Source organism: Grammomys surdaster, unplaced genomic scaffold (genome assembly GCF_004785775.1).
Source record: "Grammomys surdaster isolate TR1022 unplaced genomic scaffold, NIH_TR_1.0 125621, whole genome shotgun sequence".
NCBI classification, from domain to species: Eukaryota; Metazoa; Chordata; class Mammalia; order Rodentia; family Muridae; genus Grammomys; species Grammomys surdaster.
In genome coordinates, this window is record NW_021620462.1 from 329002 (window position 1) to 353257 (window position 24256).

A 24256-nucleotide genomic window follows, 5' to 3' on the forward strand; every position below is an offset into this window, starting at 1 on the left:
GAGTGTAGAACGAGGGGTGAGGCTGGGGCTTGAGTCAGAAAAGGGCAGGGAAGACCCCTACCGGAGCACAACAGCCACATTCCGAGAGCCAACCGTGATGTCAGCAAGGCCATCACCATTGACATCTAAACCACCGGACACAGACATGCCAAAGTAATGGAGTCCCAAGGCCACAGAGGAGGCTCTGATCTGCTGTGGGAGGAGAAGGAGAAGCTGCACCTCCATTCCCTTCAGCAGCACCACCCACCTCCTCACCCTGGGGTGAACTGTCTCTGAGAAAGTGACATCTGGGTGGATCCCTGAAGGGCAGGTGAGACTTTATGGGGGGAGTTGGGGGGAGGCTGAGGGGAAGAGCTGAGGGCTCTGATGTGAGTGTGGGGAAGCCTGATGGGGGGGGGAGTGTCAGGAAAGGCTCTTTGGAAGAAGTAACCTCATCAGGATCTCAGTTTAGAAGCAACCCTGGAGGCACAGGGAGATGGGCTGGAGGCAGGAAATGGAGCCCAGGAGAGGGTGGAAAGTCTAAGCTGATGCCCTGGGGTGTGTGTGTGTGTGTGTCTGTGTGTGTCTGTGTGGTGTGTGTGTGTGTCTGTGTCTGTGTGTGTCTGTGTGTGTGTGGTGTGTGTGTGTGTGAGTGTGTGTATGTGTGTATGTGTAGTGTGTGTCTGTGTGTGTGTCTGTGTGCGTGTGTAGTATGTGTGTCTGTGTGGTGTGGTGTGTGGATGTGTGGTTATGGCATGTGTATGTCTGTGTGGTGTGTGTGTGGTGTGTGTGTGTGTGTGTGTGTGTGTGGTGTGGTGTGTGTGTGTGTATGTGTCTGTGTGTGGGTGTATGTGTGTGTGTGTAGAGGACAGAGTTAACATCATTACTATATGGCTATGCATTGAGTATCAAGGTACTGGGGTACTATCCCAGACATCTTGTGTGGAGAAGAGGGGAGTTAGTGCACAGAGGAGCAACAGTTTTCTGGAAGATGTTTGTGGACTAAGATATCTTAGAGTAAGAGGCCTAGGGACCAGCTGGGGGAGATGCTTAAGAAGCAGCTGAAAGAGGAGTAGGAGGGGGAGGAGCCAGAGCATGGAGGATCTGGATGGAGACAAGAACCAGAGGCAGAGAGGCGGGACCTGAAGTGGGCTGATGGCCAGCCTACCCCTGGTGACCTCTTGCCTTTGTGGGCATTCTCCACCATCAGAGGCTGGCCCAGCACTTAGGACTGAGGCTAACTCGGGGCTTTAGCTCATTCTATCTGAGAGGGTTGAACCCCAGAGAAGAAACAGGAAAGCCCTTGCATAGTTACCTGGGAAGGACTGGCATACAGTCCATCTGAGTGTCCGTTGTAGATGTACACACTGCCATAGCTGGCCCCATCACCTGCCCCAAAACCCTCCAGAGGGGCCCCAATGGCCACGTCTGTGAATTTATCTTGATTGATATCTCCCAGAGCTGCCATGGCAAAGCCAAAGCGGCTGTTGGTGAACCCAGGGTGCCCACTCAGTGTGTGTGCCAAGGAGAAGGAAGCATCCTGCAAAGTGAACCAACAGCTCAGTTCCCAAGAAAAGTGTGTAGGCAACCATCCCCGGACCACCCAGAGGGCATCTCCCTCAATGGTTCTCCAGTGGGAGTCTAAGGCTGAGAAAAAACAAGGGAACAGGCCCATAGTAAAGCCAGTGTCTGGAGGTCTGGGACCTGGAACCTACCCCTCTATTCCCATGTATTGCTATATTAGCAACAGAGAGGCTTAGGGCCCAATTGCAGCTCTCCCATGCCCTTGTTGGGAAAGCTTGAGCAAGGCTTAGCATCACTAGCTCACTGAATACCATCCTCTTCATCTGTAACGTGACAGTAAGAGCCATGTTATAGTTACTATGAGAAACAGTGAGACCAGAGCAAGTGTTCCATCTACTGGGCAACTATGGCAGATGTCCAACAATTACCCAGGTAAGAAACAGAGGACAGCCATACATGCTGAACCACCCATGAGCACTGTCCACTCTTACCAAGCGGATACCCAGCCCAGGCGTATCCAACCTCTGCTACATAAGCAGGCATAGCCTCCGCCAGCTCAGGAGGCTGAGCACTCTCACCTGCTCATGCACGTGGTACACATAGACTCTGCCTTCTTCTCCACGGATGTGGTAAAATGGAGCAGCCACCAGCAGAAAATCTGTCGTCCCATCCATGTTAATATCCACAGGGCACAGCGCAGAGCCAAAGTAAGACCCCATCTACAGCCCAGAAAGAACTCAGCGCTCTTGAGCATGGGGAGACCCCCTTCCACCCTCCCCACAGCTAGAGCCATTGCTTATGCTCTTCCTGGAGCACCAAGCTGGGTTGTTCCAGATCAATCTGATCTCTGGGGTCCCAGGGGATTAGGGGTGAATAGCTGAGTCTCCACAGAGGGAGCTCACTGAACAGACATGAGAACCACTGAATTTACACCAAGATCTGAGCCTTGCCCAGGGTGGGCCCATCCCTCTCCCCAGGACCTCAGAACCCCTACTGGTGGAATGGTGACTTCTCCAGGAGGTACCTGCTCTCCCTCTATCCGTCTCACAAAGGTATCCTCTCTGTCCTCCTTCTGAAGCTCAAACACAGCCCCACAGAGCTTGTGCCTTGGAGCCCCTGCCACGTACGAGACGCCACGAGCCTTATATAGCACTGCAACGGAGTAGCCTGGGGCCAGAGTAGTGTGACTGCAAACAGCTGCTCCCCACCTCCTGGCTTCCCCTTCAACTCCATCTCCCCAGACACGTGTTCCCACTGAAGTCAGTTCTGTACTGACAGAGACATGTGTGTCCCAATACACGCACAGTACACTGCACCCCTTCAGTACACAAGCTCTGTACATGAAGACTGGGTTGAAGGATGGAGAGAGGCACCCACTACTGTTATTAACAGAGACGTCCTGATTCCTCTTATTCAGAGTGCAAGGCCACCCTGTCTCCATCCCTGATTCTCAGTACCAGGGTCCCTAGCTAAGGTCTGATAGCCTGGTGATGTGTGAGCCATGAGACTGAGCATAACGTGTCTCCATTAGGAATCCTAATATGCACACCAGCAGGCAACCTCGGTGTCTCAGACTGCATGGTCCCTGGGTCAGCTTCCCAGTCCGTCTTCTAGCCCCTACCCCAGATGACAGGTTTGCTCCTTCCTAGCCTTCAGGCTCTACCCTCTTATATCCTTTTGCACTTCTGGCTTCACTTGCCCATCCAGGCGCCGCCTTCGCCCCACCCTCCTGCTATCCTGGAGCCCCTTTCTCTTTGCCACCTCCAGGCCCCACCCTTGTCCCACCTGCATCCACCAGACCCTGCCCTTACCGAGGTAGCTGTACTGCGCAGCCCCGGAGTCCTCCTTGGCTGTCTGGTTTAAGAAGCGGCCCCGACCATTCTGTGTGTGGTAGAGTAGCGCGCCTCCAGACCAGTTAAAGGCCCCCACAGTGCCAAGCAACACCTGCCCCTGCAGAGGACCCAGAGGGCACCCAATGAGCGGGAGGGACCCGGGGACCAGAGAAGCAAAACTTCCTGGACAAGAAGGATCTTCAGCGGCCAGGAAGGAAGATGGGGTGGCAAGCACTGGGTTTTCTGCTCTGTCCTCATTCATGAGTCAGGTGAGTAACCCGAGCTCCAGAAGGGACCCTGGGACCCAGATAGGGAGCATTTTTGAGCATATGATGGAATAAGATGGTGCTCCTAACCTCCCCCTTGGTCCCCTGTGCTGTGTGAAGGTGCTGTAGTCTGTCTGCAGTATGGGCCTATTGGTGTGTGTGTGTGTGTGTGTGTGTGTGTGTGTGTGTGTGTGTGTGCAGATGGCATTGGCGTAACTGGATTCAGCTGTCACCTGCACAGAGGCCCCAGTTAGTGGGTGCTCCATCTGTTGCCCCACACTTCTTCTTCCTCAGCTTCCTCTTCTCCCACACACTGGACAAGTTTCAGTTTTATCAAACTACCTGTTTTCCTGACACACTTCGGTGGGCTTGCTACCAAGGCCGAATCTCAGTCCTTACAGCTAAGAGAATGTCCCAATCCTTTAAGCACACAAGGTAACCTCCTACAAGAAACCACTATTCTCTTGTCTATCTCAGTGTCCAGATAGGGGAAGCTAGTGGATAGTTTCTCTTGTTTCTAAACTGGCTCCTCCAGAGACACTCCCACCGGGAAACTATGAACCAGGAGCCCCTCATTCCCTGGTGGCATATCTTGGGGATCCTGCTGGTGCCAAGTGGGCCACAAACCTTGTCCAGGATCTGGGCACTGAAGCCAGTCTGTGCAAGTTGATATTGAAGGGCGTCTCCAACTGTGCCTGGAAGCCAAGGGATCTGGTGAAACACGCTGTGTCGATTGGCAGGGTGAGGGATGTCTAGGAGGGGCCAGCTGGGCCAGGCCCCCAAAGGGATAGCTATTGGAACAGTGCACTGAGCTGAGAACAGAGATCTGGGTTGTGCTTAAGTAAGTACTGGCTGGTTGGGCCTGGGCAGTTCCTGTTGTCTTTCTGGGCCTCTGTCTCCTCATCTGTAAGTTCCTGCTGGGACTCTGGTCTTCCTTGCTTTTCTACCACCAGCTCAACAGAGTTCCATAGATTCAAGAGGACTACGAGTGCCATTGCCATTTTAGAGATTAACAACTGTGTCTCAGGGAGGTGGTCGGAGTCAGGGAGAGCTGGTCTTGAGGAGGATGTCCTGCTGAACACTGGGGCGTTCTCACGAGGTCCATGGGAGCCCTCACCTTCCATATGGATGATGCTTTGTTGCAGCTTGCTCAGCAGCCCGTCCAGGGCTGAGTAGTTGGTCACTTTGAAAGTGTGGGCCTCTTTGGGATCTGAGGCAATCAGCCTCAGTTCTCTGTAAGCTTTATTCTTCTCGAATGCATCGCCCACCTGTGTGAAGACCCCAGCCAGTGAGTGATCCATCACTATCTCCTTCCTCTTTCCTCCTTCCTCCTTCCTCCTTCCTCCTTCCTTCCTGCTCATTGTCCTTCATGCTCAATACAGCTCCTTTTTTGGCCGTGTGTTCCTGACACATCTGGATCTCCTCAGCATCCCCTCTCCGCCTACAAAACCTGATGATCCTCCCCTGTGTATTAGGCCAGACATCCATGTTAGCTACCAGGACTCAGCTCAGTAGTCTCCCTAGGAATATTCACACAGACTCTCCCCGTCCTGTTCAGCCAATGAGCTATGCCCACCTCAGGATGAGCCTTCTGTAGGACCCAACAAGGAGGGGAACATGTAAGAGCAGGTGGCCAGGAGAAGAGGAGTAACTGTGAATAGAGAGGGTTTAGATACACTGCTTCCGGAAGCTTCCGCTGGCCTGCCCCCTTACCAAGTCTGTACAGAGTCAGGTTTGCCTCCCTGCTCTTAGCGCTTACCCCAATGGCAAAGCGTACAACACCCTGCATCTTTGAGGAGTTGATGACAGTTGTAAGGTTGAGAGGGTCCCCAAATATGTCACCATCAGTAAGCACCACCATGACCTTCAATGCTTTCTTTCTGGAGCCTCGGCTTGGAGTGAAGATATTGTCTCTTGATGGGAGAGAACGGAGACAATTGTCCAAAGTGTTGTCTGGACTCTGGGTGAGTTTTTATTAATTCATCAGCTAAAATTGGAGAGTTAAGGAGCCCCTGCTCCAGGAACACAGGAAGAAAGCACTTGTCTACTCTGAGGTCCCTGAACACAAGGAGACCCTAATGGAAAGGGAAGTCTCCAGTCAGGCAAGCACTGGCAGAGCAGAGTAATTTCTCCCTGAACAAAGCGCCAGAAGAGGCTGGATTTACATCACACAGCAAGGCATAAGCCACACGGATACACTTACTCCTCATCTGCTTCCTATTGTAAGAGCACCGTGTCTCCCCCATTTATGTGTACCCAGTATGGAATTTTAGGTTAAAACAAAGGCAATATTTAATTTTTAAATTTTACTCCTATAAAAAAAATTGTACTTTCTGGGTTTCCTGTTTTGTTTTGTGGGGTTTTATTTGTTTGTTTGTTTGTTTGTTTGTTTTGGCTTTTGTTTTTTCTTTGTTTTGGTTTGTTTAGGCAGGGTCTCTCTGTGTAGCCTTGGCTGTCCTGGAACTCACTACGGAGATCAGTCTGTCCTCAACTTCACTTTTGGGGTTTGAGACACAACTTTCCAGCCTCTTGAGTGCTGGCATTACAGATATATGTCACCTTGACTAGTTACAATGGTCCCTACATATCAGACACTATTATAAATATAGTATATAGTTTAACTACTTAATCCTCACAAAATCCTAAGAAGCAACAATTTGTGTTATTTTCATGTTAGAACTGAGGAAACACAGCACAGAAGGTTAAGTAATTTGTCCGAGATCACACAGGAACAGCTAGGATCTGAGCCCAGCAGCCTTCTCCTGGGCACTCCTGAGCATCTAATAGCAGGCAGACCTTGAAGGAATTACAGAAGGACAGTTCCGGGGTGTTATTCCCCACAGCCCTTCTCAGCACTCTAACCTCCTCCTCCCACAGTTCTGCCCAGCCATCCTTCCAGACACTATGCCACGGAGCCTCTCAGAGGCATCGAACTCACAGGACATGCTGCATGGCTGAGGCGGTCTTAGTGACTTCCTTCACTTGCACAATGCTCTGAACTTTGGCAAGGGAGGCATTAATGTCCCGGCTCTCTTGAAGATCGAACTCAGTCTGGATCACCGCCCCATACTGCACTAGGGCAAAGCTGCACTGGAGAGCAGAGGGAGGTGGAGGGGGTTATTGGACTGTACTATAGACACCCCTGCCCCAGAATCACAGGAAGAAAGCACTTGTCTACTCTGATGTCCCTGAACACAAGGAGACGCTAATGCATAGGGAAGTCTCCAATCAGGCAAGCACTGGCAGAGCAGTTTCTCCCTGAATCTGTGTCCCCATGAAGACCTCTCTATAGTGACTATACATTCAGCATGTCACTTTCTTTGGCCAGTGGGACATTAACAACTGTATGTATTGGGACACTGAAGCGTTCATGACTACCACAAATGAGTAGGGACATCTCAGGCCATCCATCCCTAGTCAAGCAAGCAGATAACTATAGCAGCATGGTATCTCCAGGCAAAACTGACACAAGAGTCACCCAGCTGAGCTCAGCTCAAATAAGGGTGGCTTGTCTGAAGCTGGTACTTAGACACAGATGTGTGCAAAGATGAGCCCAGTCCTCAAGGAAGCCCACCTCAAAACACTTCTCATAGAAGTTCCTCATCATGTTAGAGATGAAATTTTTGGCCTTCTGGAAGTCTGGGGGATCAATGCTTCCTGAGCCATCCAGAACAATAGCGATCTCAGTACCTGGTCAGGATGAAGGGAACAGGTAGGCATAGGTGTTAGATTCCAGGCAGGAGTAAGAGCAGCATGTTCTGCCCTGTAAGGACCCCCCCCCCAACACACACACGTGCACGCACACACTCGAACATACATACACACACACACACTACTCAGACTCCCTGTCTGTGGTTCAGTTCAAGGAAGAAGCCAGGGAAAATGGAATTATCCCCACCCCGCCCCATACCCCAAGACCCTGTATCCCTGGCTGTCCTAGAGCTAGCTCTGTAGACCAGGCTGGCCTCAGATTCACAGAGATCCACCCGTCTCTACCTCCTGAGTGCTGGGATCACAGGTATGTAACACCACCGCTCTTACCTTAAAGGCAAAGAGAGACCTAGAACCTGGTTCTGACTACTATGGGAATCACTCCCATTTTGGTGGCCTCAGTTTCCTCACCTCTAAGCAGGGCCAATGAGAGGGCTCAGCCGGTAAAGGAGCTTGCTGCCAAGCCTAATGACCTGAGTTTGATTCCCTGAAACTTATACAGTAGAGGGCTAGAACTGACTCCTGCAAGTTGTCTTCTAACCTCCACATGTGTGCTGTGATACAGGAGTGTGTTTGGCACATGTGCACATGCACATACCCCTACACATGATGAACAAACACACAAATAATTTTTTTTAATTGAGGAGACGGGGCTGGGACTTGCCATACCTATAGGACTTGACCACTGTTCCCCATCTTCTAGATCTGAATACACCTTGATTCCAGAGGCTATTAGCCTGGGGGTGCATTATGGAGGCCCCTAATCTGCCTCTTCTCACCAGCTTCCTCCTCATCTTCCTCCTCCACTGTCCGGCGTCTCCTGGCTGATTTCATCTCCTCCCCTGTGCTGCCTCCTTTGCTTCTGTAGTAGTCACCAGAGTCCACATGTGCATCCGTATCCAGAAATCCTTCTTTAAGAAACATACAGGTAAGACACAGAGTCAGAAGGAGCCTCCATGCACGGCTGCCTGCCCCGGGACAAGGATTATTAACTCTCCCCTGACAAGGACCCTGAGCTTGCTTGTCTCATTCTAGGGCAAGCGTCTGTCCGCTTCTGTTGTGAGCTGGTGTTTCTCCTTGGATCCCCTTTTTCTCTGGTCCAAGGTCAGAGAATCTCCAATCCTTACCAAGGTCAGAGAAGTAGGCTTGGGCTTGCAGGGCCAAGCTGGGGGTGAGTAGGCTGCAGGCACCAGTGAGCTCTGAGTTGAGGCTTCGGGACTTCCGGGACTGTACCTGAATGCATACCTGGAGAGAGGGAGAAGGGAAGGAGCAGGAGGGCGGGCGGGATCAGCCCATATTTCCTAGTCACGGCCACTGTCACCCCAATTCCAGAGCATAGTGGCTCAGCTAGTTAGAGGACAGAGGAGCCTTACTCCTTGGGGTTTAAATGTCAGGTGCTAGAGTTGGAAATGCAGTCAGTGGGTGCTAGCTGGGTCAACCTTGGCATCACTATAGCTGGTCAGAGCACAGATAGACAGCAGCATAGCATAGGATTGGCCACACCACCAACACCCACAGGAGCCAGCACCAGCCTCCCAGGGTCCTTTGTCCTCCTGCCTATCTACTCACCAAAACACCAATGTGGTTCCCGACCAATGTCACTCCCTGGTACCTGCCCTTTGGCATACAGATGTGCTCTGAAACAGTTAAGGCAGGGAAGGATGAAGGGGTTTCTGGGAGCCCACCATCAAGCCAAGGTCGGGGCCACAGGGATGCTGACATCAGCAGCCTCAAGAAGCTAGAGTCGGAGGTCCCATGGACCTGAGCAGCTTGGGTATGCCAGGATGCAGTTCCTGTCCCAAACCCCTTTACCATCTCAACGAAGACCCCACTGCCCAGCCTTGACAACCAGGGATGGGGATTCAGAAATGACTGCCACCTGGGGCTTCTCAAGGGGCTCCTGGTGTATGGATTGGGGGCAGGGCAACAGGCAGTAGGTGCCTGTGAGCACTGAGTTAAGGCCATGGGGCTGGCTGCTGGACGTGGACCTGAATATATATCTGGGGAGAGAGATCCAGGAAGACTCCCAATGTCAGCCTTGGGTCTCCAAACATCCCCACCTACACGTGAACATAAAAACACATAAAACCATGAACCTATTAACATAGTGCGAGGCACATGGCAAGCACAGTGAATGTTGGCTCCAGATCTATCATTATGACTGTAACCGGAGGGGCAGGCTGGGCTGTGGTGGGTAGCATGGCCCTGGGCACTGGAGTTCAAGGCTCACTATGGGGCTGGGGGGCCAGAAGTGGTTGGGCTGGATCAGGCAGGACTGGGTTGGAATAATTCGAGCTGAGATTATGTAAGGTTCCTAGGAGGTGTGCTGGGGAGCATGCTATGGAGGTGGGGTTGGCTTACCTACTGGCTGACAAGCAAGTTCATCTGGAATGACGGATATAGCGCATCGATACAGGGCTGCTGAATTCCTGTTGGAGCTGTGTCTGGCTACCAGGAGGCTAAGCGGGTGAGGAGACAGCAAAGACAAGCTGGCTGACAGCTCCTTTCCCCTTCCTACCTCCCCAGGCCCAGTTTTTCTATTCCTGCCTGAGGACGAGGCCCAGTCCTGGGCATGATGGACAGCTTTCTAGCCCAGGCCTGTAACTCAGTGTCACAGGGAAGGCACATAGTCAGCCTCCACTTCTACATGACTCCAGGCAGGGAAACAGTTCAATGTAACCCCTGTCTGCCTTCCTGACAATTTGGGGCACTTCTGGTGGTTAGAAAAGACTCCTGTCCTGTGGGGTAGAATGGGGGAACCAGGAAGTCACCAGCCATACTGCCAGCCCCTTGAAAGACAAAGCTGACTGTAACATTTCACTCATCTGCCCTTACCATTTCCTGACTAGGAACTAGAGGTTGGGGGAGCTGATGAAGACAGCCTGAGGAGATGTCAGTCCTACTGTGAAGTTCTTGTCTCCCACCTCAAATCCAAGAAGATGGCAGAGGACAGAGTCAACTTAAACTAACCACACTGCTCCGTGGGGTCTGAGGCTTGGGGCCTGGGGCCTGGGGCCTGGGGCTTGGCTGGCCTGAGTCCCGTGGCAGGGTTTGCAAGCAGAGCGGTAGGGAAGGGGATCTGAAGACTGCCTTGGTAATAGTGAGCCAAGTCCAAGGCCTTCGTGGTGACAGGAAGCCATGGAGGGCTTTGTAAAGGGGAAGCACACGATACACGAGTAGTCTGTGCTTTTGAAAGGTCATGATGTGGCTGTGGGGGACTAGAAGAAAAGCTAGCACAGGAGGAGGGACAGACACGGGGCCCTGTCTACTTCTTCAGCTCTTACTACTAGACACTCTTCTTTGTTTTGTAAAGATACGATTTATCCATGTAGCCCTGGCTGTCCTGGAACTCACTCTGTAGACCAGACTGGCCTCAAACTCTGCCTGTCTCTGCCTCCTGAGTGCTGGGATTAAAGGGCTGTGCCACCCCACCCAACTTAAAGACCAGGCATCTTTCTTTTTGTTTCCTTTTTGGTGGTGCTGAGGATTACACCTAAGGCCAGGCAAATGCTCTGCCACGGACCCACACCTAACCCCTCGCTGTCTTTCTTAAACCCATCATCATAGCCATAGGTCAGGCAGGATCTGACCCCATCGCAACCCCTCCAGCCTGCTCAGAGAAAGACCTGCAAAAGTATGCTGGGGTCTTTAACAACTTTAGGTCCTGGTCCTTTCTAGCCTCAGGCGCTCTGGCCAGCTGTCCTTTCTGCCTGGAAGCCTGGCCTTGCACTCCCGAAAACTGGCTCATCAGCATCCTGTACTCTACGTAACAGCCACCCACTCCTACTGCTTTCTCCAAGTGGCCCCACCTCACGCTACAGTTACCCTGCTCTGACATTTTCCTTCTCAGAACTTGCCACCACCAGACAGTAGCTTGCTTCCTTATTTACCTATGTATCATCCGTCTCCTCCACCAAGCGAGTTCCCCAAGTCTTGTCTACGTGGTCTATCACACAATCCCCGAGGCCTAGAACACCTCCTAGCACAGTGTAAGGGCTCAGCAAACATTTGTTGAATGACATGCATGGCCGTACAGGCAACGGCTGAGGGGTTGATCTGGGACATTGGACAGAGGAGTTGATGACCAAGGTGTGCCTGAGTCCCCAAATTAGGTCACTGTTCAGTAACTCTGCCACTCTCCCCAGGCTGTCTTGGCCCTGGCCCCGTACCTTTCTTCCTGCTCCCAATGGTAGATGTGTTCACAACCATGTTCCTTCCCAGAGCACCTGAAACAGCCCTTTGCCCAGCCTGTTTCCTCCTCCAGCGGTGCCTGCTACTCCCTTCTCCTGCAGAGCAGCCTTCCAAGGCACTGGCTCAGCAGGAACCTTCCCAAAGGAAAGTACAACCTGTCTCCCTCAAATCCTCCAGTAGACCTAACTAACTACTGGGTTCCCACTCCCATGCCCAGCCTTTGTTCCCACCTTGGCTATGAGCTCTCAAGAGACCACCACGTGTAGCTATGCAGACTGCACACTGCATATCCCCAAGGTGGTCATCCATATTTCAAGTGCGCAATTCTATGGCCTAAGGCCCAGTCTGTGTTGCTCCCGACCCTTTTATGGCTGGCAGCCTCCAGGTTTGCCGTTTTTGTGACTAGCAAACCAGCTAAGCACAGACTGATCAGCTAGCTGTGACCAAGGACCAGTTATGACCGAGGACCAGCTATGACCAAGGCTGCCATCTACTGACAGCCCCAGGTTCCCCATTCCACCCTGGACTGGGTGCAGCTCCAGGACCTCTCATCCATCTCCTGCCTTCTCCCAGATGACATTCTTAATTAATCCTCCATCATTCAGAAAGAACAGGAATTATGAAGGCCATAGTACCCTCACCCTGGTGATGAGAGCAGCTATCAGACTGTTTCTCTCTCTATGGTGAGCTGGGCCAATCAATTAGTGCATTTCCTGCCCCTGCACCAAGCCCAGAAACCCCGAACTGTCTCCACCACATCCTCCTGCTGACAATGCAAACCCCCGAGCCCCTCTGCCTTAGCAGGTATTCAGGGAGGTGTTCACGAGCCCCACTAGGTTTCCATCTCTTGACAGCTCCCAGCATCCTTTCCATTGAGAGCTTTAAACACAAATACTCCTTCCCCATCTACTTTGGGCCTTAGGCCTCTAAGGGAGGGGACAGTAAGACCGTGAGTTGAGGGCTGGTAAGGGACCCACTGGGGCAGTGGTAGAAGATGACAAGGCATGAGATGGCCACAGATAACTTGACTAAAAACCTTTTATGTAGTGCAAACAACTTGGAAAACAAAATGCAAACTCAATCTCCCTTGATAAGGCTGATCAAATAAGTCCCTCTGGCTGTGGAGTAGAAGTGCCAGGGGGGTTGGCCACATGCTAGGTCACACCATGCAAAACTCCAACCTCAGACAGTACCACTAATGGGGCTGGAGGACCTAATGCTGTTTGAAGGTTGCTTGACCGAGTGGGTTCTATTTGTCTCATTTATGTTGAGTTAAAAACAAAACAAAAAATAAAAACAGGCTGAAGAGGGCTGGAGAGATGGCTCAGCAGTTAATAGGTGAATCACTGACTGCTCTTCCAGAGGCCCTGAGTTCAATTCCCAGCAACCACATGGAGGCTCACAACCATCTGTAATGGAATCCAATGCCCTCTTCTGGTGTGTCTGAAGTGTACTCCTATGCATAACATAAATAAATAAATAATTTTAAAAACCCAGGCAAAACTGACGGAGACACAGAGTTGGGGTGGAAGTGGGGCTGACTGTCAGTGAGAGGTGTCTGATGCAGACCATGGGGCTCCCAGGAGACTTTCCTCGTGTTTTTGTTTGTTTTGTTTTGTTTTGTTTGTTTTGTTGTTGTTTTGGGTTTTGACTGTCCTAGAACTGACTATATAGACCAGGCCGGCCTCAAACTCACAGAGACGCCCGGCCTCTGTATCCAGAGTGCTAGGTTAAAGGCATGGGTGCCCTGGTGTTCTTGGTCCAGATGATGCTTATACAGATGGCATGTTTATGAACATGCATTGATCTGCACACAGATCATGTATGCACGTTCATATATGTCAATACCAAATTATCAAAACCAAATGCAATAAAGGTCAATGTTTTTGTTTTGTTTTTTGAGATAGGATCTCACCCTGTAATTCTAGCTGGCCTGGAACTGGCTATGTGGATGAGCACTGTGCATAGCCCTTATCTATAGAAGGCATACCTAACCTGCTATGGCCCTGCCCAACATGGAGGCTATCTGAACCATAATGTGTTATGTTGTGGGGAAGCTCTGTCTGCCTTGCTCACAGGGCCTGGCATACAGTGGAGGGGCTTAGCACACAGTAGGAGCTCCATCAGAACTTGGAGTGAATGACATCCTCCGTATCATCTCACATTTCCAGGCTGAACAGAATGCAACTTCCACTCACCGATTTGACCTGATTTTGATTTCGTGCAACCACACTTTTTTTTTTTTTGTCTTTCATGTTACAAGCACTGCCAATGTCTTCATATGAGGGCTAAGAACGTAGCTCACTAGTAGAGTGTGCTTAGCATTCTTGAGGCCTTTGGTTCAATTGTCAACATCACACACACACACACACACACACACACACACACTCATCATCATCACCATCACCACTATCACCATCACCATCATCTATATGCCTGGGGCAGGGATCCTGGCAGAGAGTGTATACTGAGAATGTATAAGATTCTGGGTTCAATTCCAAGTACCACATTTGGTTTTTCTTTTGCATGGGCCTGCACATTGCTCTAGAGCTGGTGCCTAGGATGCAACCGCTAAACCAAAGGCCACTGTGCAACTTTGACCCACCAGACATGGCCACGCTGCTCCCCAAGGCAACGACACCAACACACTCCCATGCACTCCTGTTACGTCCACCACGTCACCAGCACAGCCCTCTGATCTGACAGGTCTTGCTCAGCCAGAGGGTGGATACGGTTGAGAGTTTCAAGACACAAGACACAAGGCAGTGTTTCTCACAGTTCAGTTTGGCCAGATCCCATGTGAAGAAAACCCTTTGGGTCCATTTTCTCAAATAGTCTCACAGCAACCCTGTGAGTTTCACAAATCACCTGTCAGGGGGAGAAACTGAGGCTCGGGGCTCAGCACCTCATTAAACTTGCTCAGTGAGGGGCCTCTGAGTCATGAACACAGAACACTGCACTCGTAACTTCAATGGCTGAGCCTCATAGTCTCCGTTCATTCATTCATTCATTCATTCATTCATTCACTCATTTATTTATTTATTGTCACTCTCCAACTTTCCTGTGTTGAGAACATGTAACTTCCATAAGTCAGTAAAGACCCTGGTGAACTTCATTTTAAAGTATTATTTAAGGTTCCCTCCCCTGACCCAGTGTAAGAAAAACTGAATGAGCCGAGGACAGGGGCTCTGTGAGCTGCTGGTCTGGGGATCACAGCCTCCCCCACTTTCTTTCTTTGGTTGAGTGTCATTCTTTAGGAGAAATGGGTGCTGCCCAGGATATGGGGTGGGATATCACAGCCTTCTCTGGGCTGCACCTCAGTCATCTCTGAGACCACCCTAGTCCTCACCCTTCCACATGGTGGCCCCACTCACCAGGTCTGGTTGTTGCTGGGGTCTCGGTGCAGAATGGAGCTGAGCACAGAAGGTGCCCCTGGCTGGGGTGCTGTGACCCAGGCCCAGTCCACATCCACATTGAAGGCTCCCAGGGGCTTCAGGCCTGCAGGTAAGAGAAACACCTGATGAAAGAGGCACACTATTGAGGCTGTGACTGTACCTGTGCCTGCCGTCCATCTGCCAGGTCCTGTGGTGTCATCACCTCACTATGAAGACGAGAAAGAGCCTCCATCTCCAGGAACACCTTTCCCATTGAGAAGAATGGATGTGGGTGTGTCTGACCCAGGGCAGCTGGTCTCTCTCCTAAACCAAGCTAGCTGCTCCAGTCCCAGAGAAAGCACTCTCTGAGGAGCGAGTCACATGGCTCATACTGTGTCCTGTACCAAACGTTAACAGGGATCCAGAGCCCCCCAGAGACGGTCTATACCGCTACAAGTGACCCAAGAGGAAGCACAATGTCCTCAAAAATATCTTCTAAGAATGTTCAATAGTTTGTGCCTTAAAACCCTGAACTGGAAACAAGCCAAATGGCACCTGCGGGAGAGCGGATGAAGCAACTGTGTTCATACGATAGGACACTCATCAGGAATAAAAAGGAGTGGACCGAGGTGCAGGATGACCCTCCACTCACCATGCCCAGTGAAGAAACCCAGGGGCCTGAAGAGAACTACAAAGAGCAGAGAGTGGTGATACTCACCTTTAATCCCAGCACTCGAGAGGCAGAGGCAGAGGCAGGTGGATTTCTGAGTTTGAGGCCAGCCTCGTCTACAGAGTGAGTTCCAGGACAGCCAGGGCTACACAGAGAAACCCTGTCTCCTACCCATCAAAAAAGAAAAAAAAAATGTATCTTAGGACCAATGATGAGCCCTCTTTTCGTTCACATCAGCGACTTGCTTCAGCTGCGTCTTAGCATTTGCTAGACAGTTTTCAGCTCATGAATCATTTTTAAATAGTGTTCATACTTTCTCTTTTTGTATAGTTTTTTTTCAAGATCTTACCAGCCATCCTCACACTCAGTTCTTTAACCAAGGATAACTTTAACTTCCTAATGCTCTGTCTGCCTGCCTAATTCCTCCTGCCTGCTGGTACCACAGCCGTACGGCACCAGATTCGGCTTTATTCATCATTTATAAAAACAATCTTTAGCTTCGTTAATTTTCTCTATAGCAAGTCCATTTTTGACCTCATTAGTATTTGCCTAAGTCTCTAGTCCTTCCTATACTATCTTTGGGTTTGATTTGCTTTTCTTTTAGCTTGTTGAAGTAGAGCCTTCCAGGCTGGAGAGGTAGGCCGGCAGTGAAGAGCATTGGCTGTCTTCCAGAGGACCTGGGTTTGACTCTCAGGTGGTTAACGACCATCTGTAACTCCAGTTCCAGAGAACTACCTGCCTTCTGGCCTCCATGGGCACTAGGTATGTATGTGGTTGTGGTACACAAATATACACTCAGGCAAATTACATACACACATTACAAAAAGTGTGTGAGTATGTGTGTGTTTGTGTGTGTGAGTGTGTGTGTATGTGTGTGAGTGTGTGTTTGTGTGAATGTATGTGTGAGTGTGAGTGTCTGTGAATGTGTGAGTGTGTGTATGAGAGAGTGTCTGAGTGTGTGAGTGTGTGTGTGTGAGAGAGTGTGTGTGTGAGTGTATGTGTGAGAGAGTGTGTATGTGAGTGTGTGTGTGTGAGTGTGTGTGTGTGTGAAGGTCTCCATATTTCTCTGGAAGATTTACATCTATAACAGGGATGGGGAGAATAGAATTGTGTGAATATATGTGTGTGTGGGGTGGTTGTTTTGATTTTTTGTTTTTTGGGATTTTTCTTTGTTCTGCTTTTTAAAGTGGGGTTTCAGGTAGCTCAGGTTGACCTTGAACTCCTAATGTAGCTGAAGATGATCTGATTCTCCAGGTTTCATCTTCCAAGTGCCTAGATTACAGGCCTATGCCACCATGCTCAACCTCTTTGAGTGTGTGTGAAAGACTGCGTTTCCTGTAATCACTGCTTGAAGTTCTGATTTCTCGTATCTTAATCTAAGCATTCAGCGTTTCCTCTGTGATTTCCTCTGTGACTCTGGGTTGTAACCAATTTAGGCTCCATCTGAACTGCAGTTCTTGGAGGACATGCTGGGTAGGGTGGCCAAGATAGTAGAGTTTATATTATACATTTTATAGTGATAAAATATTAATTGATAAAACAGTATAAAATGTCAATATTTTGTTGGTAAGTGGAAATACTAGTTCATTAATATGTGACTAAAATTGAATAATGTTTTTAATATTAGCTTATTTGGTTTTTATGTTAATTGCATGTTTGAGCATTGGCCATTTTTACTTAATATTTTAGCTTTTTGGGCTTTTGTAGACTTATTTTATTTGTTTGGTTTTTGGAGACAGAATTTCTCTGTGTGGCCCTAGGTATCACTCTGTAGATCAGGCTGGCCTCCAACTCAGAGATCCTCCTGCCTCTGCTTCCCAAGTTCTGAGACTAAAGGTGTGTGCTACCGTGTTTGGCCTAAGATACATTTTAAATGAGAGGATATTATACCAAATTTTATGCCAGTAACCCTGACAGGTGTGATGGGGAAATTCCTTCAAAACAAAAAACAAACAAACAAAAAACCAAACAACAACAACAACAAAACTGGCCAAAGAAGAAATATCCAAAGTGACTCAGAGTTTTAATCATTACCAAGAACCTCAGAAAGAACACCAGGCACAAGGTCTTCACTGATAAATTCTTTAGAACATTTGAACAATGAACACCAGGCTCACACAGACAGAATTCTCTGTGCCAGTGAATGGAAAATAAAAGATGTTTCAAATTATTTTATGATGTCAGTATAAGACTGATATCAAATGCTGACAAGAATAGCCAATGAAAGGACAACTGACAGCTGGTGGCCTCACCCTTCATGATGTCATAGATGTAAAACTTGCAAGTGAGAGGCCAGACCAACTCCATCTTGGGTTTAGGCTCCATCTGAAGCCTGAAAATCTGAGAAGCTGACCTAAGGTTGAACTTGGGTTAACCAACACAAGCTTGTGCACCTAGCACGAGTTTCCAAGTTACTCCCTAACAAGCCTGTACCTCCAAGTCACTCCCTAACCACCACCAATCAGGAGGAAAGCAGAAGCTACATTTATAGTTTGGCGGCCGGGCACCAGTCAATTATTTTACAGGACAGCAAAGTTTCATAATAGCACCCCCAATCAAATGTGTGCCAGGCTAGAAAGCCCCTTGCTTGTTTGCTTGCCCAAATAAATGCTTGCTTGAAACTGGGCTCAGGCTTCACCCTCCCGCCCTGCTGCATTGTGAATAAACTCTCTAATGAGATTGCATTGGAATCAGCTCTGTGGTGGTCTTTTGGGGTTCACAAACACTTTGAACAGGCACAACACAGGGAAATGGAATGAAAATTCTAAGTGAACTAGACACAAAAAGAGAATTCCTTTAATCTAATAAAGAACATCTCTAGTAATCAAACAAAACCCATGATTAGCAAACTTTTTTTTGTTTTTTTGTTTGTTTGTTTGTTGGTTTGTTGGTTTTTCAAGACAGGGTTTCTCTGTGTAGCCCTGGCTGTCCTGGAACTCACTCTGTAGACCAGGCTGGCCTAAAACTCAGAAATCTGCCTGCCTCTGCCTCCCGAGTACTGGGATTAAAGGTGTGTGCCACCACTGACAGCACAAACATATTTTTTAAAGACAGTCTTCATACTTAGCCCAGGCTGGCCTTGGGCACTGAGCTATATCCCAGTCAAAACGAATGTTTTAACAATGATGGATTGTATATCTAAATGTGGAAAAGGAAATAATACAGTTTTAAAAGAAAGCACAGGCCTAGTGGGTAGACAAATATTTTTAAACTAAGACACAAGTAAGCACAAATTATAAGGAAATAAGTGAATAACTTCTGTTTACCAAAGAGGGGAAAAATCATTAAAGAATGAAAGATACCAGGCAGTGTAGCACATGCCTTTAATCCCAGCACTCAGGAGGGAGAGGCAGGCGGATCTCTGAATTTCAGTGAGTCACTGACATACAAATGAGTCTTCTTAGGATCTTTATTTCATTTTTGCTTATTTGCGTGTGTGGGGTGCATGTATGTGTGTGCGTATACGTGCAGAGCCTGAAATTGACATCAGGTGTCTGTCTTCCATAAGTATTAAGGCAGGTCTCTTGGTGAACTTGGATCCAGGTTGCCTAAGAGGCTGTTTGTCTGCCTCCTGTAAGCAGATTACAGGCGCTGCCACACCCACCCGAATCACGTGGGTCCTGGGGACAGGAAGTCCAGTCCTCACACTGGCGCAGCAAATGCTTTGTTCATGAAACCCACTGTCTCCTAGTCCAGATTCTTACTTTTTTCTTTTACTTTTTTGGTCTTTTGAGTCAGGGTCTCTCTATGTAGTCCCAGCTGTCTTGGAACTTACTGTGGACCAGGCTGGCCTTAAACACAAACTCCTACTTCTGCCTCCAAAGTGCCAGGTTTACAAGCCTATACCACCATGCCTGCCCATGCCTAAAGATCCTAAATCACAGATCCTGAATCAGGAAGACAGGGAAGGGCCTGAGAGGCCAACAAACCTCCTCATTGTAACTACGTCTACAGCTGGTGGGTCCTCAGATCTTGTTTCGAAGTTTTAGACTATTTTGGTAAAGAGAGGAAGTGAAAGAGGTGCATCCAGTGCGTGGGAATCCTGAGCGATGCGTCACATGGGTGATAGGCTCCTGAGCTTGCTACAGGTATCCTGTACACCTTCAGACACACTTGAAATCTTGTCACGAAAACCCTGCCACTGGTTCGATTCTCAGTCCTTCTGCCCGAACCTGTGACAAGGAGGATCCAAGAACAAACAGTTTATCTTATATTGTCCCTATGCTAACACTCCTGTGACCCCATCTTTTACTGAAGTTTGAGTGTGTGTGGTGTATGTGCACGTTCATGTGGGTGGGTGTGCACGTGTGCCACTGCGTATGGAACCTAGAGATTGGCATCAAGTATCTTCCTCTACCACGCCCCACCCACCTTATTTTTGAGAAGCTGGTGCTCATCGGTTGGCTAGAGTGGTTGGGGTCTGACTCTGTTCCTTTAACTCGAGTTCTAGAGTCACAGAGCCACACCTCCGCTACCCACTTTTTATGTGGGTGCTGGGAGTCTTTATTCAAGTTTTCAGCTTAAAAGCAGAGGCAGGTAGCTCTCTATGAGTTCAAGGTCAGCTTGGTCTACACAGTGAGTTTCAGTCCAGCTAGGGCTACACAGTGAGACCTGTCTTCAAAACAAAAAGTCTCGTGTTTGCCCAGCTGAGACATCTCCCTAGTCTCATGCTTCTACATTCCATTCCTTTATCTTTACCTTTTGTTTTGTTTGTAAAAGGGAAGAATGCAATTAGACAAGGAAGTCGACCACTAACTCACATTCTAATAGTGAATCTGTGGACCTCCTAAGCCAGCCCCACTTTGGGCTCTGGACACAGTTCTGGGTCTCAGTAAATGCTTAATAACATTTTATCCGGATAAATGTGCCCATGAGTGGAGACCAGCTGATGTCACTCATGGTGTCTACAAAACAGGAAAAAGAAACTCTTCTGGTTGAGTGTGGTAGCAGATCTCTATGAGTTCGAAGCCACCCTTGACTACTTAGCAAGTTCCAGGACAGTCGGAGCTACTCAGAAGGGCTCTGTTTCAAATAACAAAACCTATTTGATGGAGGACAACTGTTACTTGTATTTAAACCAAGATGCACTTCCTTGAAGATTGGCTTGGAGAAAGCATACAATTCTCAAGTTTCCCAGAGCTGCCATTCACACCCTCTCTGTAACTACCCTGAGCCACACGGAACAACCAGACCAGGAGTTCCCCAGTGCTTGAGGAATCACAGACCACTTTGAGAACCCAATGACTCCAGGGATTCTCTAGTCCCCCAAAGTGCATTCCATGTACTATGGTGCCCAGGACATCACATTCCAAAATCTGACCACAGGAGACCAGAGCAAGTCTCAAAATACACTTCTTCAACACAAATGAGCTGGTTTTTCTGAGGAACTACAGACACAATGAACATACTAGCTCCAAAAGGCCTTTTTGCTAAAAACAAAAGACAACTTTACATCTAGGAGGGAAATCCTCTTGAGCAGAGTAGCCTCAGGAAGAGGTGGGTTTTATTACCTGGACTGCATTGGCTGCGTCTCCAGGTCCTTCCTCCACCCTCTCAGAACTTCAAGCCCCAGCAGCTCCAGGTCCTGATCTTCTTCTGCAGCTCAGGGGCCTAGATAAGTCACCCACCATGTGCTCCTATGTTCTGACTATGTTTTCGTCTGACCCTGTTTCTCCTGTCACTCTTCCTCATGTTGATTTTGCTGCTGTCCCAGACAGGGTTCCTGGAGTCAGGACTCCCTGAGAGAAGGGAATGATGTCGTTCCCTGTGAATTGAGAGCTTAGGTAAGGACAGCTTGGGGTTTGGACTCAGCCTCCTTGGCTTGTTTCATGCTGTGCCTTGTGTCTCAGTGAGCCAGTTAAGAGGAAATAGGAAGTCACTTGAAGGGGGAGAAACTACAAAGTGGGAACTGCTGGATTGTCCCAGAGTGAGTGAGGACCTTCTGTCTTCCCTTTTTATCGCCTACAATTGACTGATAGAGTGGATTTGAAATCCCGAGCACTGGACGCACCTTCCTACCCTGCCTAGATGCTCCCTCCATCCCATAGGCTTTCCTTACCAGTTGCCCCAATGTTCCTGGCAGACCAACTTTATGGGTCTGCTCAGCCAGTCAGCAGCCAGTCCAGACCCTGGTTAAAGTAACTCACTGATCTTGGAACCCACTCAGCATCCTGTGGTGTTTGCTGGCTCTGACTAAACCCCATCTTGATAAACAAAGGGGTGATTAAATCTGTCTCCCCCAACCTGTGATCTGATCTGAGTCATGTATGACACCCCCAAACCACAGAACCTACCTCAGGACCAGGCTCAGAAGAGACACCCTAAAAATACCATAATTGGTCAGCCAGCCCTTTTTCTCACTCCTTCCCGTTCCCATGTTTGTTTGCTCTGTTTAACTGAGGGGTCTGGCTGGATCTGGGGAAACAGAGCGAGGGGTGATGTAAATAAAATCTGATAGCTGCCTCTCAGGGGACTTGCTGTCTTCCAGGCACTGTGCTACAGGATGAAGCTACCAATTTGTTCTTTATCTTGTCTCTTTTTTTTTTTTTTCAGAGCTGAGGACCGAACCCAGGGCCTTGCACTTGCTAGGCAAGCGCTCTACCACTGAGCTAAATCTCCAACCCCATACCAATTTGTTCTTGAAGTCTAAATTGGTTATCTGTGTCTGGGCCCAGGTTGCTTGAATTCAATGCTTTTACCAAAACCTGGACACACTGAGGGGTAGACAGAGAGCAGGGTTACAAACAGCCCCCAAGGGGCTGAGCAGCAGCCTGCGTGGCATGGCTGGCTCTCTGTTATGCTAGCAGCTCACCGGGCCAGGGCAGAACCCTGCTTTAGGGCAAGGACTAGGTCATCGAGAACTGATTGTGTGGACAGGGGCTATAAGAGCCACGCATGCATTCGTAGGTATGCATAGACGTGTGCGTGCATGCATGAGCGCATGTGTGTGTGTCCTGGAGTCCACTGTGGGGCTTTACACTTCATTTTTGCTTGGGTTTCCATGTACCCTTTACTTTATATTTTCTACAGCCTGAGCCCTAAGGGCAGAAAGTCTTGAGTTCAAATCCTTGCTATGCCATGGAGTCCTGTTACTTTGTTTTTCACATTGTAACACAGACTGTGCTAGCTCAGGGCCTGTCAAGTGGAGGTTTGGCGTGCAGACGCTGGTGTTAAAGGCTCTGTGACCACAGGTAAAGGGCTGCCACTTCTCTCACCACCTCACCACCCACCTTCCTCCTCCAAACTTACCACACAGTCAGGCATGAGAACCCAGTCAGAACTGTCTGTCATCACTCTACCCACAGGGCTGCTCCCCTAAACTGTCTGGCAGTCACATGGGTCTCTGAATCAAAGACCTCACCCTGGCAGCCCCCACTACTTTTCCTTTTGCACTAGGCATTTTTAATGGCTTCTCACAGCTCAGTGGTCATCACTGTTCCCAGTAAATGAAGTCCACATTTATAGAAGGAACTAGCTACAGAGATGAGTCTAGGCTCTGCCTCCTGATGCCTGGTCCCGAAGCCCTGAGAGTCCGAAGGGGAGGGTTGTAAGCATCTGCAGAACACCTGTCTGGAAGGAGCAGGTCACGAACCACATCCCTTCATCTTTCTCACAGAGCCTTGCTACCTCAACCCCAAACCTCAGTAGCACCCCAAGAGCCCCTCCCTCCACACCTCTCTCTAGTTTACCTGATAGCAAAACCAGACTCTGGTCTCAGGCAATTCCTGGGTGCAGGGCTCAGCCCCATGCTAAGCACACGTGAATTTCCCAGTGTCTCCCCTGAACATCCCTACAGTCACCCCCAGCTCTACACTCCTGCCCTCCTCAGCACTCATGGGTTGGACCACTGCTGTAGCCCCCTCACCAGCTTCTCTGCTGTCTCCTCTTACTCCTCACCTCCATCTTCCTTACAAGTGTAATTGTCCTTACCACGTTCAAGACCATCCACGGCTTCCCAGAGCCTGGCGCTCTGAGTCCTCTACACTCTCAGGCACCCATGTCTTCCCCATTCCCCATATACAACCATATACCTGTGCACACCACACACCCTGTGTACTGCTGTACATGGCATACATACCTCGTGTCTACCTATAAACCCCATAAACCTCAAGCACTCCAGTAATGTACTATTACCCTATATGTACCATACATAACATCTATGCACCATGTATCAGACACACATAATGCTTGCTCCACAAATACAATGCACACTGCATACTCCATTCATCCTGTCTAACTTCCATGTAAAATCTGCACACCTCACACATGCCCTGTGTCTCACATACCACACAGACTATATACCTCATACAGTCTATAATACAGTAGCACACACGGACCATACATGCACCACTTGCATCCCATACACTCCCTATACATACCACACACACTTCATATGTACACAAGCCAGTTTTCCAGAGGTCAGAGATGTGAGGGTTGCACCTGGCTTGTGTCCTTTCTACCTGAGTATTGTTTTCTGGTTCTACTGAGTCCTCTGGTTCTTTCCATGAACCCTCCCTGGGCTAGGAAAGTTAGTGTGTGTATAGCCTGCTTTTTTTTTATCACACTGGGGTCGAGTGGGTCTTAATTTGGGATGGGGAGGACAACATCAGAGTAAACAGCTTTCTGGTCTCATGCCTTTGTTTCTTCTTCTTCTTCTTCTTCTTCTTCTTCTTCTTCTTCTTCTTCTTCTTCTTCTTCTTCTTCTTCTTC

The 24256-nt window shown here is 49.1% G+C and overlaps 1 protein-coding gene across 1 annotated transcript in view; it reads right to left on the reverse strand.

Moving 5' to 3' along the window:
* Positions 1 to 24256, reverse strand: part of Itgae (integrin subunit alpha E) — a 54447-nt gene that overhangs the window by 27479 nt on the left and 2712 nt on the right. Inside the window, exons 2-16 of the mRNA XM_028787229.1 lie at positions 14878 to 15001; positions 9674 to 9771; positions 8882 to 8949; positions 8440 to 8557; positions 8092 to 8223; positions 7176 to 7291; positions 6540 to 6691; positions 5361 to 5514; positions 4719 to 4869; positions 4229 to 4296; positions 3315 to 3453; positions 2528 to 2670; positions 2082 to 2222; positions 1295 to 1519; positions 62 to 192 (exon numbers count right to left, since the gene is read on the reverse strand). Of these exons, the coding sequence (XP_028643062.1) occupies positions 62 to 192; positions 1295 to 1519; positions 2082 to 2222; positions 2528 to 2670; positions 3315 to 3453; positions 4229 to 4296; positions 4719 to 4869; positions 5361 to 5514; positions 6540 to 6691; positions 7176 to 7291; positions 8092 to 8223; positions 8440 to 8557; positions 8882 to 8949; positions 9674 to 9771; positions 14878 to 15001 (1960 nt within the window). The remainder of the gene's footprint in view (positions 1 to 61; positions 193 to 1294; positions 1520 to 2081; positions 2223 to 2527; positions 2671 to 3314; positions 3454 to 4228; positions 4297 to 4718; positions 4870 to 5360; positions 5515 to 6539; positions 6692 to 7175; positions 7292 to 8091; positions 8224 to 8439; positions 8558 to 8881; positions 8950 to 9673; positions 9772 to 14877; positions 15002 to 24256) is intronic.